This window comes from Culex pipiens, chromosome 3 (genome assembly GCF_016801865.2).
Source record: "Culex pipiens pallens isolate TS chromosome 3, TS_CPP_V2, whole genome shotgun sequence".
In the NCBI taxonomy this organism is placed as follows: Eukaryota; Metazoa; Arthropoda; class Insecta; order Diptera; family Culicidae; genus Culex; species Culex pipiens.
Window position 1 is genome coordinate 148,257,132 of NC_068939.1, and position 18,527 is coordinate 148,275,658.

At 39.1% G+C, this 18,527-nt stretch overlaps 1 protein-coding gene across 2 annotated transcripts in view; it reads right to left on the bottom strand.

Annotated features, from left to right (window-relative positions):
* Nucleotides 1-541: 541 nt before the first annotated feature.
* Nucleotides 542-18,527, bottom strand: part of LOC120432167 (protein neuralized) — a 76,480-nt gene continuing 58,494 nt past the window's right edge. Inside the window, exons 2-4 of one of the 2 annotated variants that reach the window (XM_039597302.2) lie at nt 6,175-6,737; nt 2,203-3,815; nt 542-2,078 (exon numbers count right to left, since the gene is read on the bottom strand). In XM_039597302.2, the coding sequence (XP_039453236.1) occupies nt 1,731-2,078; nt 2,203-3,815; nt 6,175-6,310 (2,097 nt within the window). In that variant the 5' untranslated portion in view covers nt 6,311-6,737 and the 3' untranslated portion in view covers nt 542-1,730. The remainder of the gene's footprint in view (nt 2,079-2,202; nt 3,816-6,174; nt 6,738-18,527) is intronic. The other variant, XM_039597303.2, reaches the window with a different exon arrangement.

Consider the following 18,527-nt stretch of genomic DNA (forward strand, 5'->3'; position numbering starts at 1 on the left):
TGTTTTTTTTTATTGCAAATCAAGTTTTAGTGACAAATAGTGAAATTAAAAATCACCGATTTTTTTTTATCGTGTATGTTTTTTTCAGTGTGTTCCTTATCCATACCTACAACTTTGGCGAAGACACCAAATCGATCAAAACATTCCTTCAAAAGATACAGATTACAGATACAGAAAATAATATGGATAAACTAATGATGCAAATTGGCTTCTTCGGGTATACCGACGACACCAAAAAAGTTTCAGCCGGATTCAAAAATACAAAAAAATAATAAAATTAGTAAAAAAAAGACCAATTTCGTATAGAATTGCTCAAAAACAACAACAATCCTACCTGGATCGGACACTCAACGCCATGGAAGCCGCCCATTGCCTGTCGCTGCCATCTCCACAGCGCGCCTGGGACAAGGAAAGGGATTTGGCAGACGGCAAGAGTTGATGCTCCACTATTTAATGGGGATAAGGGAAAATCTCCACGGTATCCCCCAAAAATCGGAACTCTCGAACGAAACTGTGATATGTCGATGAAAAAAGTCAAATGTTTTAATTTTTAGCACAATGAGTTTTGTATTTTTTTCATGATTTTTTCTCAGCTAACTTTTTAAAAATATTTAGCTTGTTACTTTACGGTCCTAATTGTAAATGCCTGGGGATAACAATAAATTAATAGAAGTGTCAACTATCATCTCCTCCCGTATGTACAGCACATAATAAGTAGTAGTTGGATTTGCTTACATGTCTAAACCGTTATCGATTATGGGTGTAATAATAATTATCTGCTGCTAAAATGCCATCTCTCTCTCTCGCATTTCGAAAACCGCTACTGCGAGCACGAGACTAAGAATGCGCACGTGCCGTTGAGATATTTCAAGTTTGAGAAACAAAGTCACGAGAGAGTAATAAAATAATTTGTGTCCGCGGGGGTTTACTGTTTCCCGTGTACTTGGCCTTAGACTTTTCCTTTGGCGATTAATGCGCTCGATTTATTCGTGTTTTTATTTTTTGACTAGAAAGTATCAATTTTGTAAATTAAGATTAGAGTGTGTGTGTTTGAGTTCGTGCAAATTTTTTTTCTCATATGTCAGTTTTTTCTTTTTATATATGGAATATAAATGTGCAATTTCATGAAATATAAACAATTGTAGTAAAAAGTGTGTTGAAAAGGAGATTCTCACTCTTACGTGTTCAGTATCTTTTGCTTCTACGATTGCTGCTTGGAAGTGTGACGCTTGCTTTTTTTATTTTTTGGCAAATTCCTCACTATCGATTGCGCGTTCTTTTCTTTTTGGTTTGATCATCAGCAAATTTGTTCTACAAACTTACACACTAGATAATGCTTTTATTGGTCAACAATTTCGACAGTGCAAAACGAAAGCGACCCCTTTTAGTAACAATTCCTAACTCTGCATGCTTCTTATCCGCGCGTCACGCTGCCTCCCTCGCAGCAAACTAACATTTTTTTGGAAAATAAATTTCATAATCCTTTTTTCCTTCACGTCGCGTCCACTAGCTGACAATTTTGACTACTGTATAATTTACTCGCATAAAATATAAGTATAATTTTGACCAGAATGTATGCCGAAAGATTCCTCTTCCTTTCCCCCGAGCCCTCTCCTCGCTGAATTTCAGCTTTCTTTTTAGTTTTTTTGGAATTAAAATCACAATTGAAGTTCGCACATCTTTGCGCGCGCGCATCTTACTTTTGGTATCGGATGACTACTTCCAGCCCTTTACGACTTGTACGTGCGGATCACGTCCCGGATGACGGCCCGGCACAGCGGACAGTGGCCGCCGCCGATGCCGCGCCACTGCTTTATCGCGCAGTCGTAGCACATGCACATGTGGCCGCACATGTACAGCACCGAGTCGATCGGCTTCTCGAAGCAAATGGTGCAGTCGACGCCGGTGGTGCTGTAGATGGCGGCGCCGTTCGCGGTCAGGCCGACGGTGCCGCCGCCGTAGCTGGAGGTGGAGGAGCAGGTGGCGTTGTCGGTGGCGAGCAGGGCTTTGTAGCTGCTGTTGGTGACGGGTTTGGTGGCGGCGCAGCTGGCGTCAGAGTAGGCGGACGCGGGAAGAGGCTGGAAGTGGAGGGAGAAGAGAAGTGGTGGTTAGATTTGTTTGGTAACGGTGGTGCTCGGGTGGCACGTCGGCGGGTTGTTTTTTTTTTATGCATGATTGAGTTGGTTTTGATGGGAAGCTTACCTCGGGGTAGGTGTATGCGGGCAGAATTTCGCTGGTGGACGATCCGTTGGACGCGAGGGAGAGTGTGGACAGCGGGACGGACAGCGTGGAGGCGGAGTTGGGAAGGCCACCGCGTGACACGAGCGTGGCGGACGCCTGCTGGATCGTGGGTTGTTGCTGCGAGGACGAGCCTTGGACGTCCGTGGGGGGCAGGTTGACCACGAGGACGGTGCCGCCGGGGTTGATCTGGATCATGTCCGGGCGGATGTTGGCGGAGGAACTGCAACTCGGTTGGATTTGAGCGGACACAGACTGGACCTGCAGGCTGCGTTGGCTGGTTGAGGAGGTCATGGCGCGGGGTTCGTAGAGAGCCGAGCAGGACGCGGCGGAGGACGGGGCAGGGATGGCGTGGCTGAAGAGACGGACGCTCTGGGTGGAGCCGTACACGTCCAGGAAGGCCCACAGCTGCAGGCTCTGGTCGATGTGCATGATCACAGAAGGTTGGCCACCGTTTTTGCTGATCGAGACCTCGCCGTTGACGTTGATCGAGAAGCACAGCTCGTCGCCACGAACCAGCGTGGACGCGACGTCCTTGCTGACGACCCAGTATTCGGGCCGGTCGAGCAGCAGGTCGGAGTCGTCGGGCAGATCGGCGAGCTGCAGCGTGGCCGGGTCGCACGAGGTCAGGCCGAGGGCAAGCGATCCGACGTACATGTTGTCGGTTTTCAGGATCTGGATGATGAGCCGTTCGCCGATTTTGATCGGTCGTGGCGCAAACACGTAACCCTGGCAGAACTCAGTTTCGGCGCGCGTTGCAACGGTGCGGTCCGCGGAGAACTTGACGTTGCGACCTCGCACTGGATGGAACGGAAGAGGTAGAAGTCCCGGCGCGGGGCTGTTGTACCGTACGCTTGCAGCTGAACTGATGACGTTCGTGCTGGCCGCCGGACGTTCGTCCAGCAGCTGCTGGTTGTGCTGGTTGATACTGAGCGATTCCATGTGAGGTACGATCTCCTGATCTACCGACCGCCGCCCGCACGACTGCTGCTGCGCGGGCTGCTGTTGATGGTGTTGGTGCTGGTGCTGGTGCTGCTGCTGCTGTTGCGTCTGGAACATGTAGATGCGCGAATCTAGGAACTCGATGCCGGTAGAATTACCGTACACGTCGATAACGGCCCACAGCGGGCCACGTGCGTCGACGTCCGTGATAAAGATGCCCTTCTCTTCGCCGTTGATGCCGAAGTGGACATCCCCCGACGGTGAGACGTAGTAGAACAGCACGTTATTCCGGTAGCAGTACCGCTCGTTGAGCGCCTTCGCCCAGAAGCCGGGCTTGTTGGTGAGGTCGGGACACGCATACTTGGGCAGGTTGCCGCGCAGCGAGGCCGGATCGTTGCAGGTGAACCCGAACCGGATCACGCCGCTCCAGTTGTTCGAGATGTCGGTGAACTTGACGCAGACGCGCTCGTTGACGCGCACCGGTCGCGCGCTGAACGTAATTCCTTTGCAGAACGACTCGTACCGGCGGGCGACGGAACCGTCGCGCGATATCCTAATGTTGTCCCCGTGGACGGTGTGAAACAGCAGCGGGGGCAGATTGTTCGGGCCGGGACAGGACGATGCACTGCGGGGAGCTGCAAGGAAAGAGAGAGAAAAAAGTAAACCATTAGCGTCTCAAATGTCGAGCAGGTGTGATCGGGGTCGGAAGTCCGACTTCCTCCCTTTTTCTCGTCGCCGACAATCATTCACCAACATCCGGTGAACGCCGGCTGTGTCGTATGCGCACGTACGTTCCCCTATGCCACTTTAGATTTTTTTAGTTCGTTCGTCTCTCGAGCAATTCTCTTCAACGCACACGTGCTCAACTTGGTAGTGCTGCCAGAAACCGTTGCCTTCCGTTCTCAATTGGATCGCGCTCTCGAGCGCGCGATCTTGGAACGATAGGAATTCCTTCTTCAACTCATTTTTTTTCGTCGATCTTCAAAATTCCTCCCTTGAGACGCTCTTTCCCATCCCCTCTTCAATTACCAAGACATCTGTGCAAGACTGAAATACTGTCGCCGACACCCCCTCGCAAGGTTACGCAAAAATCGCTTCGTCACAGAGCGCGCAGATGCCCGTTCTGATTGAAAATGTAAATACCGGTCCCGAAGGGACCGACGGTCCCTTGTTGCTTTTTGTCTCGAGGATTTCCTTTCGGCGCGTCCTTCTTCGTCGAAAGGAAGTTAGGGGTCGGCTGAATGGTTTTTCCCAAAAAAGATTTGTTAGGGGTTGTTTCTTCAAGAAACAACTCAACGTTTGCACATCTGCCGTCGCACCTCGAAAAAAAGAGAAAGTGCGTTTTTTCGAAACTAATTTTTCCAACTCACTGAATCGTGATTAGCTGTGGAAATCGCTTTTTTCCAATTTCCGCGATCGCGAATCGCGATCACGTGCAAGAAAAAACTTAATCAGAAACGGTTGCGCGACGTCTAGCCGTCGCGCCACGTGTCGGCGCGACATTCTGCGCGTCGGCATAATAAGCAGATATCTGGCGCGGAGTTCCCACCAGATCGAAGCAGGCGCTGCAGAGTAAAAATTTGATGGGAGTCGGAGGTTGCGCGCAGATCGTCGTCGCGGGAAAAACATAAATTGAAGACAGTCGTTGCGGTTGTTTTCCTTGGCCCGGCGACGTCGTCGCCGGGGAAGGAATTAATTAGCTGTTATTGTTATTACTGCGCGGTAGTTGGAGCAGACGCCACAGGAAGTACGCTTGAGAGGTTCGCCGCTCGCGGCGGACACCTCGGGAATGCTCCAAGCTCCACGTACGTGACATCCGGTAAATCTGGAGCACTTTCGACGACTTCGTCGTCCGGGAAGAAGCCCATCGAGTTCAACCAACCAGACGTTACAACCGAGCGAGCACTGTACGCTTCGATAAGCTCATGAATGACGGCGTAAGGGGTTCCCCTCTGTTGCACAAAGTTTTCGGTTTTTTTCCCTAGCATTAACGAACTAGAACGTCGGGGTTCTTTTTTGTTTGTTCCCGCTGGAGAGCGAGGGGAAGCGCAAAAAGTTCGTTACACTGCGACGGTTTGGAAAGCTGAAGGGGGAAAACTGCAGCTGTCGCGAGTTTGTCAGGATTAGAGGTAATCCTTGCAGTCAGTAGTGAGGACATGTGCAAAGATTCCGGGGGACGCGGTTGTAACGGATTTTTGGAATCTCTTATTAAAGAAACCTTAAAATTACTAGTAAGAATATCTCCAGAATCTTTAGTTTGAAAATCTTCAGAATCACTAGTTGGAGAATCCCCAGAATCCCTCGTTAGAGAATCTTCAGAATCTCTAGTTAGAAAATCCTCAGAATCACCAGTTAGAGAATCTCCAGGATCTATAGTTGGAGAATCCTCAGAATCACTAGTTAAAGAATCCCTAGAATCCTCAGTTGGAGAATCCTCAGAATCACTAGTTGGAAAATCTCCAGAATCTCTAATTGGAGAAATCTCAGAATCACTAGTTAAAGAATCTCCAGAATCTACAGTTGGAGAATCCTCAGAATCACTAGTTGGAGAATCTCCAGAATCTCTAATTGGAGAATCCTCAGAATCACTAGTTAAAGAATCTCCAGAATCTACAGTTGGAGAATCCTCAGAATCACTAGTTAAAGAATCCACAGAATCTACGGTTGGAGAATCCTCAGAATCACTAGCTAGAGAATCTCCAGAATCTTCAGTTGGAGAATCCTCAGAATCACTAGTTAGAGAATCCCAAGAATCTACAGTTGGAGAATCATTCGAATTACTCCAGAAACATTTGCTGGACTATCCTAAGATTCGATCAATCGATGTATCAACTATACCAAATTAATTCGAAGATTCATTGAGAATCCTCGTAATCTCTAGTAAGAAACTCCCCGGATTCCGAAGCTTGCATATAATTGTTGTTTCAAAGAACCTTATTTCCAAGGAAGATATCCCAGGTTGACCGTAGATCCAACTGCCCAAAAGATACTAACCTAGTCCCATCCGCTTCTTGATCTTCTTCAGCACCTTCATCTTGTTCTTGATCGGCGAGAAGATGTTATCGCTGCTAGGCTTTTTGCAACTCGGCTCGACGGCACCACCGGAACCGATCACGTTCAGTACACCCATAGGGATCAACTGGCACCCCCTCAATCAGAGAGTGGTGCGCTAAGGCAAACTTTTTAGCTGCTCGTTCCGAAATGTATCCAAAACCAAAATCACTCGCACGATCACTGCGCACTGAATTAATCACACATAACAGTTTCTTCGTTTTCGCGCTGATCGCGAGTTTGTTTTTCAACGACTTTCTTTTAACTCTTTCTCCCCGCAACACACTGTTCGCGGCACGTACTCCTTCTTCTCGTTACTGCTGCAGGCCTCTCTCGCTGTATTTATGACGAGAAATCGCTGCCCGGTTATTGATTCGTTCGCTGGTTTGGTTCCCACGCTTTGCAAACTGGCACTTCCTGTTGCACTGTCGAGCGGATTCTTCTTGTATGCACTGACTGATTCCGAGCTGATCTCCGTGTAGATCAACGCACACTTACTACGTACACTGTAAGTCCCAAAAATAAACTAACAAACTTAAACTACAGTATTCCCCAAAGACGCTGCTACTACTCTGTGTGTGTGTAGAACGCACGTCTTCACCGGTGGACGGCTTGCTCAGAACTGACGATTGGTACCCGAGCTCTCCTGCGTATTTCGACTCGCGCAGCCCAGCTGAAGCGAGGGCCGCCTATGCTGGCCCTCTCTGTCGCTCTACCGCACTCTTCCCTCCTTTTATGTACAGCGCAGCATAATACATAGCGGGAGCAGCCGGCTGCGTGCAGCAGAGTTTCCATCTGCTCGTTTTTCCCTCCTGCCTGCGCAGTCCCTTCCTTCGCCGTCCTCTATACCTGATGTTTCGCAGGGAAGAACTGACTCTCCAGAGCATTAGAAGAGTCATACGGATCGCGCGGGTCGTAAAACGCCGTCGAGGGCGCGCGCGCGAGCACTCGCTGTGAGAAAGCGACTTCATTTCTCCCAACATTGAGGCACTATACCGGAATGTCTCGGCGGGTTCAAAAAGTCGTGTGAACATTCGAGGATCATGTACGCGGAGCGTTCGCTTCGCTGGCGTAGAACGAGCGATAGAGTGGTCCACAGTCTGGGGGCTGGGAATGATAACAGTCGGTGTTGACTTGATCAGAAATGGGGGATCCCCAAATTCTGTGGTAGAATTCATAATTGGATAATGTTAAGGAATGCACTGTATTTCCAAACAAAACTAACTTGTTATTTTTTCTGCAAAAAATAGTTTTGCCGAGAAGACAGTTAATTTTAACTGATCTAGCTAAAATTATGCACAGTTATTCAACAAATATTCACTCAAAAGTTGTTGACTTTGGATGGATTTCAACTCTGAGAATTTCTAACCTTCGCACAATGACACAATAGGGTGGAATCGAAAATTGATTTTTTCAGCAACACATTTTTTGGGTCCCTTTTAGGGTCCCAAACAACCTCCCAAAATTTGTGAGCGATTGGTTAAGCCCACGATTGGCGCAAAGCGAATGAAATTTGTATGGAAATTACTATGGGGAAACATGCGTTTTCACATTTTTGATTCTACAAAATTCATGTTTTATTATTTTATGAAACTAACACCGTAGAAGTATAGCCCTGGATGTCCTTAACAACTCTCCCGAAGACAGTATGGTGCTAAATTGCTTCTAACAAAAGTTACAGAGCGTTCAAGAGAGACATTTCGAAATACTCGGAAAAAACATACTTTTTGCCAACACTGCCAAGTCAAGCGGAATCTTTCAAAAACTATAACATATTTGAGGATTCGGGGTGCAACTTAACAAAACAGTGTCTTCTAATCAGTTCTTCACATCGATTTTAAGTAAGGTTAATCAAAATATAAGAACAAGCATATCTGTTTTGTATTTCATGGTTCCTTAGGCAATGTTGGCAGAAAATTGTTTTTCACTGATTATTTCAATACACTAATTTAGAAAACTCTTTATCTTTTTTGTAACGCCTTTTAGCACCATACTGTCTTCTGGAGAGTTGTTAAGGACATCTAGGGCTATACTTCTACGGTGTTAGTTTCATAAAATAATAAAACATGAATTTTGTAAATTCAAAAATGTGAAAATGCGAGTTTCCCCATAGTAATTTCCATACAAATTTCATTCGCTTTGCGCCAATCGTGGGCTTAACCAATCGCTCCCAAATTTTGGGAGGTTGTTAGGGACCCTAAAAGGGACCCGAAAAATGTGTTGCTGATTGGATTTTTATCATTTTTAATTTTCCCATATAACTAGATTCCACCCTAATGACACAATCTATTCGATTTACCTCGTTTTTTTTTCAAATATTTCTACTGACATTCACCGGTAGATTTTTTTTTCTGAGGCACCTATTATCATCACTTTTGCAGTTTTTTTTTCCAAAAATTTTAAATCAAGAAAAACATTTCAAAAGGCCCAAACATTCAATATTACGCCCTTTTGAAATGATTGTCTTGGTTTAAAAAATTTGAAAAAAAAATTTTCGAAAAGATCGGAAAATTTCACGAATGTTTTATATTTTAACATTGTAAATCGGACCATTAGTTGCTGAGATATCGACATGGTGGGTTTTTGGGTGAGACTTAGAAAACATCAATTTTACTGTTTTTAAACACTTGCATTGCAATATCTCAGCAACTAAGGGTCGTATCAACAAAATTCAAAAAAGCAAAATATAGAGAATTTTCTCAGCTTTTCAAAAATATTTTTTGCATGTGCACTAATTTTAAAAAATGAAAAACTGCGACTATTTTCAAAAAAGTTACCTTAAAATGGCTTTAACTTGAAAACGGTGCGCTTTATCAAAATTTCACAAGAGTTCTTTTTGATTGCAAATTTGATTTTACATCGAAAAATGAATTTGAATAATTTTTGCGACCAATATTTGGATTTTTGGAAAAAATCAGTATTGATTAAAAAATTAATAACTCGGTCAAAGATTTTTTGCACAACCTGGAAATTTCTGAAAAATTTACATTTGATGTCCTCTAAAACATATAAAAAAATTAAAAAAAATTAAATAAAACCAAAAGGTAAACATTCGGGATTATTCCAAGGTCCAGTTTGTGACGATACACTACCTTCCCTTTACTAAGCAATCGAATCCAGAAGGGAAAAGATCACCAGTTGTGTTGGTCCGAGCCGGGATTTGAACCCCGATCTACCGCTTACGAGGCGGAAGCGTTACCACTAGGCTACGTGGCTCGGTCTACAAACATACTCTTATGATATTTTTTTTTTGGTACGTCCAGACTCGATTATCCGAAGGCCTTGGCAAAATTTCACTTCGGATAATTGAATCACGAAAAAAAATATTTTCGTTGGCTTATTTTTTATTGTTAAACTCTAGTATGACTCTTAAACTACTCTTAAGTGATTTAGAATTTCTAAATACAAGATGGCGGCCAAAAATGCGATGCTGAAATATTGAAAAAAAATTTTTTTTAATTTACGGGCAATCAACCGGCAATCAATTTGACTAAAAATTTGAATTTTTTTTCGTGATTCGATTATCCGAAGTTTTATACAAACCTTCGGATAATCGAGGCTTCGGATAATCGAGTCTGGACTGTATTGATTTTTTTAAACTTTTCTGCAACTTGTTTGCCAAGATATGATTGTATTGTAAATGTCCAAAATGATTTAAGAAAACAAAAAAATCTTCGGCAAGTGTGTGTAAACGAGGAAAAGAGAAGGAGTGATAAAAAGAGAGTTCTCTTGCTGGCAAGCACGACATAAAAGAAGGGAACATACTAGCTATAGTGACTGTCGCTATTCTCTCTGATATTTTGGTGCAAGAATCACCAAATGATAGTTTTTTTCTATCACTGAGTGGTGCTCTGCAATTTCGCAAATGAACTTCGACGAGAAGTCATTTGCATTATTATTTTTTTCCATACTAGTTTCCATACAATTTTAGAGCTAAGTCATACATAATGGTTATGAAAAGGTATGAAATTTTGAATTTTGGGAAGTGATTTTCTGATCGTTTCGGGGTCTTCGGCAAAGCTGTTGAGATTTTTTTCAGAAAAAATAGGTGCACGGAAAAGAAACCCAGAAAATAGTATTATTTGTAAAATATCGAAAAAAAATTAAAAATACTTTATTAAAGCAAAATTTCAAATTTGCATTCGAAAAGATCCTTGCCTTTTTTTTTTATAAAATTTACCGTTTTTATGTTTGGTAAATTTGGTTTTTGAGTTAAAAAAAAATAATGTTTAAAGAAAAGCAACCCTAAAAAAAATATTTTGAAGGGCTGAGAAATTTTTCTATAATTTTCTTTCTGAGACTACGAAAATCGAGAAAGTCTCAAAAAGAATTCGAATCGATGAAAATGAATTTCTCTAAGTGTCACCTTATTAGTCTATAATTTTCAACTGACGATATTTCGAAAAATATGGACCCGATATTCAATGTTAAAAATGGAAAATTTTGCGAAATTTTCTGATCTTTGGTTGGTTTAATATACCCCTTTTGTAGTAATTTTACATTAAATAATATGTAAAAATTTAAAATTCAACAGAAACTGATGAAAATTCCGCCAGTTCCTGATGTAAAATTACACCTTTTTACACAAAATCAGTCACCATTCCCAGTTGTAATATTCTTATATTTTTTATATTGTGTGGAAATTCAAGGTAGAATTACATCCAGGATTGTGGCAGATGTTGTGTCAAAACAAAAGTGGATGTTGGACTTTTAAACACATAAAAACCGAAATTTAGTTACAATCAAAATAGTAATATTTAACCATAAAATTTTAAACCTTTTTAAAAACAAAACTTTATTTTTTAAGTCATGTTTGAAATTTTCACAATAGTATGGCAACAGCCTTTACAACTATACTACATTCTACAAAGTTGTTTTTCATCTGAAAACGGACCACACTACTAAAAAAGTACAACTCTTGGATCCTCTTCTTTCGCTGTAGGAATGATCTTTAACGATATCAGACCCCAACGAGACTCCCCGGGCACCCCAGAGCTCAAGATCGTGTGGCAGCAATTTCCAGGCTCCGCATGTATTAATAGAAAATGGTTTGAATTTCCCTCGTCGTCGTCGTCGTCGTCTAAGCAGCAGCGTCAAAGGCCAAAGGTTATGGGATCTTCCTCCATGATATCTACAAAAAAAAACAACCAGTCGGAGGTTCGTCGTAAGGTGGATTGAGTAATGATGATGATAGTCTACAACTCTCGAAACGGCAGCAAAAGCAAGAGATGCCTCTAGGGAGTAGGGCGCAGGTAATTTGGCCAAGTACCGGGGGTACAGTTAGGATCGCGCATATACCTACAAATCTTCGCGGAAGATCCCCCAATTGGTGGTGGAGGAGGTGATGGCGGTGACTGAAACCTTCTCACGATTACTATTTCCTCTCGAGCGAGACCGCGGTTTCGGAACAAACGGTCATGAAAGCTAATTGATGCAATAGTTTTGCTGTGTTTTTTCCTGCTTTCTTGGAAAAAGATGAGGATGACTTTGGTCGGGTCGGGTTCTATTGGGAAGTGCAAAAATATGCGCTTCAAAAGGGTACATTGTGTTGCATGAAGTTGATTTCTGATGTTTCTCACGAACATCACTTTCTCAGCATTTATCTGCTTTCAGACAAAATAAGTTGGAAATTCATCTGTAAAAAGTGCAACGAAATGGGATGAAAAGTAAGATGTCACTGCTCGTAACGCTTACCTTCCAGAACATATTTTTTAATCTTTAATTTTTAATGTTTTAATGGTGATGGTTACAATTAAACCCCATATTTTAATACATCATTTTATTGTAATTGTCGGCTAGTTTTGTAGAACATTGCTACACGAAATAATTGAAAAAAATATCTTTCTAGGTTATGGCAGATTCTCTTTACCCAGTGTGCGCACTTAAATTCTATTTTCAAATTCTCGACTTTTCCAGAAATTCAAATAATAGGAAATTTATCTAAAGAATGATTTCAAACAAAAAAATCTCAATCAAAATGCAAATAACTACCATCGAATAAATCGAAATTAATTTAAAAAAAAACAAACTGTTCACAATTTTCGTAAAAACAAAAACTTAACAACAAATTCCTTAAAAAAACTTCAAAAATGGAAGCACTCATTATTTTTACTCAGAATAGGAACATAAACAATTAGTCTTTGATTAATAACAGAAAGCTTTACAATACTTGTAATTTCATTGTTTATTTTTAAAATTGGCAAACGTCTAGTTAGTTAAACTTCGTTTCAACTGGAAATGGCAACAAGTTAAAGATAACTGAACTTATTATTTTATATTTAATTTTGTTTTAAATTAAAAAACGTTACTTAATCCACCTTAAGGTGGTTGGTACCTTCCTCACATTCATGTTCAGGTTGTATTTACAAATTAATTTAAGAGTTTTTGTTTTTAATTTTTTAATTTTTTTTCTTTTATTTTTTTATAATTATTGTTTTTACCAGAACAGCAATTTTCAATTCTTTTTTTACCAACTCTCCAAAATAAAGGAGAAAGGGGAGGGCTGTTATTGAATTTAAAAGTGCTGATATGCCAACATTAGGTGCACGATGGAATTGCATGCTGTCTCTCTAGTCTTAGTAAACAATGTCTTATGAGTTGTACATTTCAGTAAAAAGTTCGTGTAAATCTTTGTCGAGACAAAATGATGTATTCAGCAACATAATTACTACAGACTTTTTCCATAAGAGACGCAGACACTGCTTAAGCAATGTGGCAACCGGGCGATACGCATGCTGCCCGACTCTCGCGCGTAAGCAAAAAGATCCGGCCTTTGAGGTTATGCAAAAATCACCCTTTTTTGTAGCTACAAAAAAACTTTTTCATGGCATAACTTTATAAGTACTTCACTAAACAGAATAAAATTTAATAGGGTCTTAGGGGATTTGTTCAGAATTTGATTCTGAGTCGATAGGTATACGTGAACGTATATCTAGGAGGTGTATTTAAGAAGTTCATTTTTCGAGTGATTTTATAGCCTTGCCTCAGTGAGGTGAGGAAGGCAAAACGGTTAAAACTTAGTGGCTGAAATTGATATTTCAAACATTTTTTAAAAAATATCTGGGAATTCACTTGAAAAAATGTAGAAAAAGACCCTTTTTAATTTTGAAAATTTTGTTATGAGTTTTTGAATCAATGTTGATTTATCTAGTAGTCAGTATTTAACTATTTGAATTTTTCAATGTAAAATTCGGTTTGATAAGATTCCATGTTTTCCCACTTATTTTATACGAAATGTTTGAGAGACAAATTCTTTAAACATATTTGCAATAACTCAACATTTTTTGGATTTTGTTTTTTTAAATTTTTTTCATATTTTCAAACCGTAAACAAGTTTTTCCATTTTTTTTTTATTTTTTTTTTTTCAATGAGAACGAACAACGATTGGTTTTTTTTCGATAAGTGTTATTGTTATTATAAGTGTTCCGATAACTAAAAATCAAATTTTATTTACAGAAATTTACCCATACTCACAAAAAAGTTCAAGGGAACTTTTTTTCCGACTTTCCCGATTTCCCGACATTTTGAGCAGCAATTTTCTGAAAAATCTGGACCTCGAATTCTTGAAAAAGTCCAAAATTACCTTGTAGAACAATGCTTCTCGCAAATCAAAAAAAAACCCAAATTATAAATACTTCACAAAGTCAAAAAAGGGGGAATTTATTTATTTTTATGTTATTTTACTTAAATTGATGTGTGAAAAGTGAAATTCAACAGAAAATAATGAAAGTTTCACCAGTTACTGAGGTATACACTATACATAGACATTTTCCAACGAAAGATTTTAATTTTAAAAAGGAAATTTTCCAATGAATAGCTCATTTTACACATTAGGTTAGGTAAAATTACATTAAAAAAAAGTAATATTCAACCTTCAAATTTTCCAAATTTCCCAATAAACATTATAATTAATTACTTATTTACTTTTCAAGTATTTTAATGGTTTGATTTTAAAGTTTTATCGATTATCTCATGATTGCAATCAACATTCAAAACCTAGAATAAGTTCTCAATTACATGTTAAATAAACATTCGTAAGAAAAATACAAACAAATAAATGTGAAATGGCATTATTAAAAAAATGTTTTTCTCATTGTTGCAGGTGATTTTTTTTTGTTAAATTGTTAATAAAGAATTTCCACCATTGGCTACACAGAAAAAAATAATGTAAATTTGGAAGCTGTAATTTTGGAAGGTTGAATATTACCTCTTTTATGATGTAATGTTACCTCAATTTAAACTGAAAAATTAACATTACACCAGAAAAGTGGTAAAATTACACATTTCCAGAGGTAAAATTACACCTTTTTCTGACATATAAGATGTACCCCTTCCCAGATGTAATATTACCATGATTTTTTTTTCTGTGCAGCTTTATTATATCAAACAAGTCAATACGTGGGCAGTAAATTGAAAATGAAGAAAAAAAAATTCAGAGGCAACATTAGCACATTTCATATTTCATTCAATATTTAATCTTCGGACAAAGTATTACAAAAGCATGCTAATTTAAAAGAAAAAAAAACTTGTTTTCAATATGCAAAATCATCCGGAAAATAAAGTAAACCCATTCCAAGTACGACAACCCGACCGCGCACCCCGTTAATCATCTCCAAACTCTTCCGCGACCTACTCCGCTCATCGTCATCATCATCGCCGACGTCGTCGTGACGACCATGGAATCTGGTATTGTTCCGCGAACCTGATGGGCTAGGGTTAAGCATCCAGCCAGAAGTCGTTCTCACGGCATCAAGCGCGACAGGTTCAACTGGCAGCAAAGCATAATATTGCAGCAGCAGCAGCAGCAGCAGCAGCAGTAAAATACCAACGACTCCCTCATTTCCCAGAAATTACACACCGTAGCCGTCTGAGGCCGCCTCAATTCGACACATTCCTTGGCCAATTCACACTCTCCAAAGCGACGCGTCGTCATCCACCTACGCGACTTGGGGAACTTGGAAAGCAATTATGCCCAAGAGTGGCTAGCGATACCTAGTTAAGTCAGTCAGGCAGGCAGCTCCCATCCCCTTAAGCTTGTGCATATTTAAATTCCATTCAATTTTGGTAAATAGGCAAGGTGTAGAAATAATTTCTCTTTCTCGAAAAAAAAAAGAGAAGTAAAAACCCTCAGTGATTCCAATCCAAACCACAGCAAACCTTTGCTGGTAGATATGGGCATGCTAATTTCACATCGCGCGCGCGCCCGTGTACTTATGGACTTGCGTAGACTTGAACAAACCTTGGTATACGTGAGAGGTAACGTCAGGCGCGTCCCAAAAACCTCTTAACCGGCATGAATGGGCGACGAGGCGCGAGAGAGGATGATTCACTTTTAAACGATTGTTAATACACCTATTTGTACAGCAAAAAAGCTGCTCCCCGTGCCTTGGGATACCTGAACGAAGCTCCGCTTGGATGTGGGTTTGGTGGGCTATAGGTCGTAGTACGGGGCCACGAGATGCGATCCGAGATGCTGTGCGAGAAGTTGAGCCGCAGAGTCAGGGATGGCGAAATTCATTTGAAAAAGTGCAAATAAAAAATCTATCGGGATTATACAAACTTATAAATCTTGTGTACCTATTTGAATTTTTGTCGAATTTCCATTCGAAAATTATTAATGTCGTTCAAAGATATAATTAACTTGTGTAATTGTTTTTTTTTATTCAAATTCTCAAAAAAGATAACAACACAATTAAATCAAATGAAAAACAAATGTTATGCCACCAAAATCAGCTTAAAAATCGATTAATTTTTTTCAATAAAATTCATTCTAACACTATTCAAAATTTTCCAACTGATAGTAAACATATATTATGGCAAAGGTTTTATAATATCGCATGAAGATCTCAAGTGACGCATTTAAAAAAGAAAATCATGGAAATATCGATATTGGAAAAAATATGGATTATGTTTTTCGGTTTTCTTAACTGTTCAAATACTTTCGGAAAAGTTGAAATTAAGAACAAAAAATCATAAATTATTGTAATGTGTTAACTTGAAGCAAAAATTCTAATAATATCCTAAAAGAATTTTTATTTTTTTTATTTTTTTATATGTTAATTAGTTGTTTATCTCTCCCAACTTGCTGTATAAAGCTGATATATTCTTCTATCTTCCACCCAGGTCGTAATGATATAGAAAAATATATGTCAATCTTGTTTAACAATTAAATACTAAATTTTTTAAATGGGTGCAACATATTCATTGTTGAGCAAAACAAAATCTGAATGTGTTTGTTTCAAAATTATTTTAAATTATTTCATTGGAAAATCATCATTGAAAAAGTTGCAAACTGTTTAAAACTAAAAAGAAAGTTTAATTCAAATATATTCGTGAAAACAAAAAAAAATTCCGAAAATCCAAAAAACTTAAACAAGATTTAAGGGTAAAGTTGAAATGGATGCAGAAATAAGTATATCGAATTAAATTAAACTAATTTTGTGTGCACAGGAAATTTATAAGAAAAGATTGATAGGGAAGTAAATTTTGTGAAAACTTGAAAATATTTAATCACATAAGAAAATATTATGAAAAAGTTATGCAAAAATTAAGTTCATCAAAACTTTAAGAATTTTACAAGTTTCAGTAAATTTTATTCCTGTTTTACATTATGTCTGCAATACTACGGATAACGGATAAATTAGAGTTAAAAATAGCTACTTGCGAGACGGGTGTAATTTTTGAAGATTGAATATTACCTCTTTTATGATGTAATTTTATCTCAATTTAGACTGAAAAAGTCAAATTACACGAGAAAAGTGGCAAATATACAAATTTTCAGAGGTTAAATTACAGATTTTTTCTGATATAAAAGATGTACCCCTTATTAAATGTAATATTACCATGATTTGTTTTACTGTGTAAACTCGCTCTAAAGATTAAATTTTATGGAAAAAATATATATAAACAAGCAGAAAAAATAAAAAGCTGCTGGAAAAAAATTAAGAACAACAAACAGCCAAAAGATAAGATTGGAAATTGTAGGACATTCCTCATAAAACCAAATGAAAACAAAAACTTTGATAAATTCATAACAAAAGTATTAAACATGAATGATCCTTTCGAAAAAAATATACATTTATAACTGCACAAAAAATTAATTTGGAGACATTGCAATTTGGAAATAAACTGCCTTGAATGTTTGAAATCGTGCTTAGTTTTCATTCCTGCGAAATTCAGAGTGTTGACAAAGCTTAAAAATCACTCAAATCAATTTACGAATCATCAACTTCAAACATGCTTCAAATTATTCATCTGCACGTCTTTTAAACTAATCAGAGATATAATCTTTTGCATTAGAAAAATGTACAAATTTAATGTACTTAAGGAGTTACATACATGTAAGAAATCGTAAAATTTCATAATTCATAAAATTTATTGAATCCTTTATTGAAAACTGAGTTAGAGACGATTTAAACTCAAAATTTTGCCATGCGCAAAGCGGACTGTCAAACTTTGAGAGCGTTTTCTCGAGAAGGGATGGACCAAATTGGCTGAAATTTGAGGTGAAGACTCTTAGTGTGCATGACGAAGCCCGATTTTGAAATTTAGCTTTTTTAAAAAAAAAAATCAAAAACTGACAATTTTTTAAATGAAAAACATAAAGATATTTTTATATTTTCTCACGTGATTGGTTTAACGAGTCTTCACCAAAATTTTGAGCCGATTTGGTCATAGCAGTGTTGAGATATCGTGGCACCCGTTTTTCGAAACTGCTAACTTCAAATAGCTATATCTCGGCAATGATACAACCAAATGTCCTCAAATTTGTTTTATTAACAGATGAAAATGTATATTTGATTACCCTGAAAACAGATTCAAACAAAAGTTTAAATGTGTGCTCATACCAACCTTTGACTTTTTTCCTGATTTACATGTATGTAACCCCTTAAGAATAGTTGAAGGCACTTTCAGCAAAATACAAAATTAGACAGAGTTCGAACTTTACTGAAAAATAGAAAAATTATCTATATTTAAACAGAAATGTTCGTCAGCAAACTACTAAATTATCTCAAAGCCTCACACTTTATCTTAATTAAGTAATAGATTTTAATTTCGATTAGTGAATCAGTGTAGCCAATTTTAGCAATCGAGATGAAAAATTTGGAAAATCACATAATTAAGCCTTTTACATCTCTGATTGCAGTACGTACGGTACTTGGCAGGCTGGCTCGTGGGACCACTCAGCTCTTCCCCTTTCCCCCCACACTCTGCTCCACCACCCACCGAGCTGGGTGCCCAGTTGGAAAGAAGCGCCTCACTCGCTAGCTGGCACAAACAAAGAGTTGCATTTATGT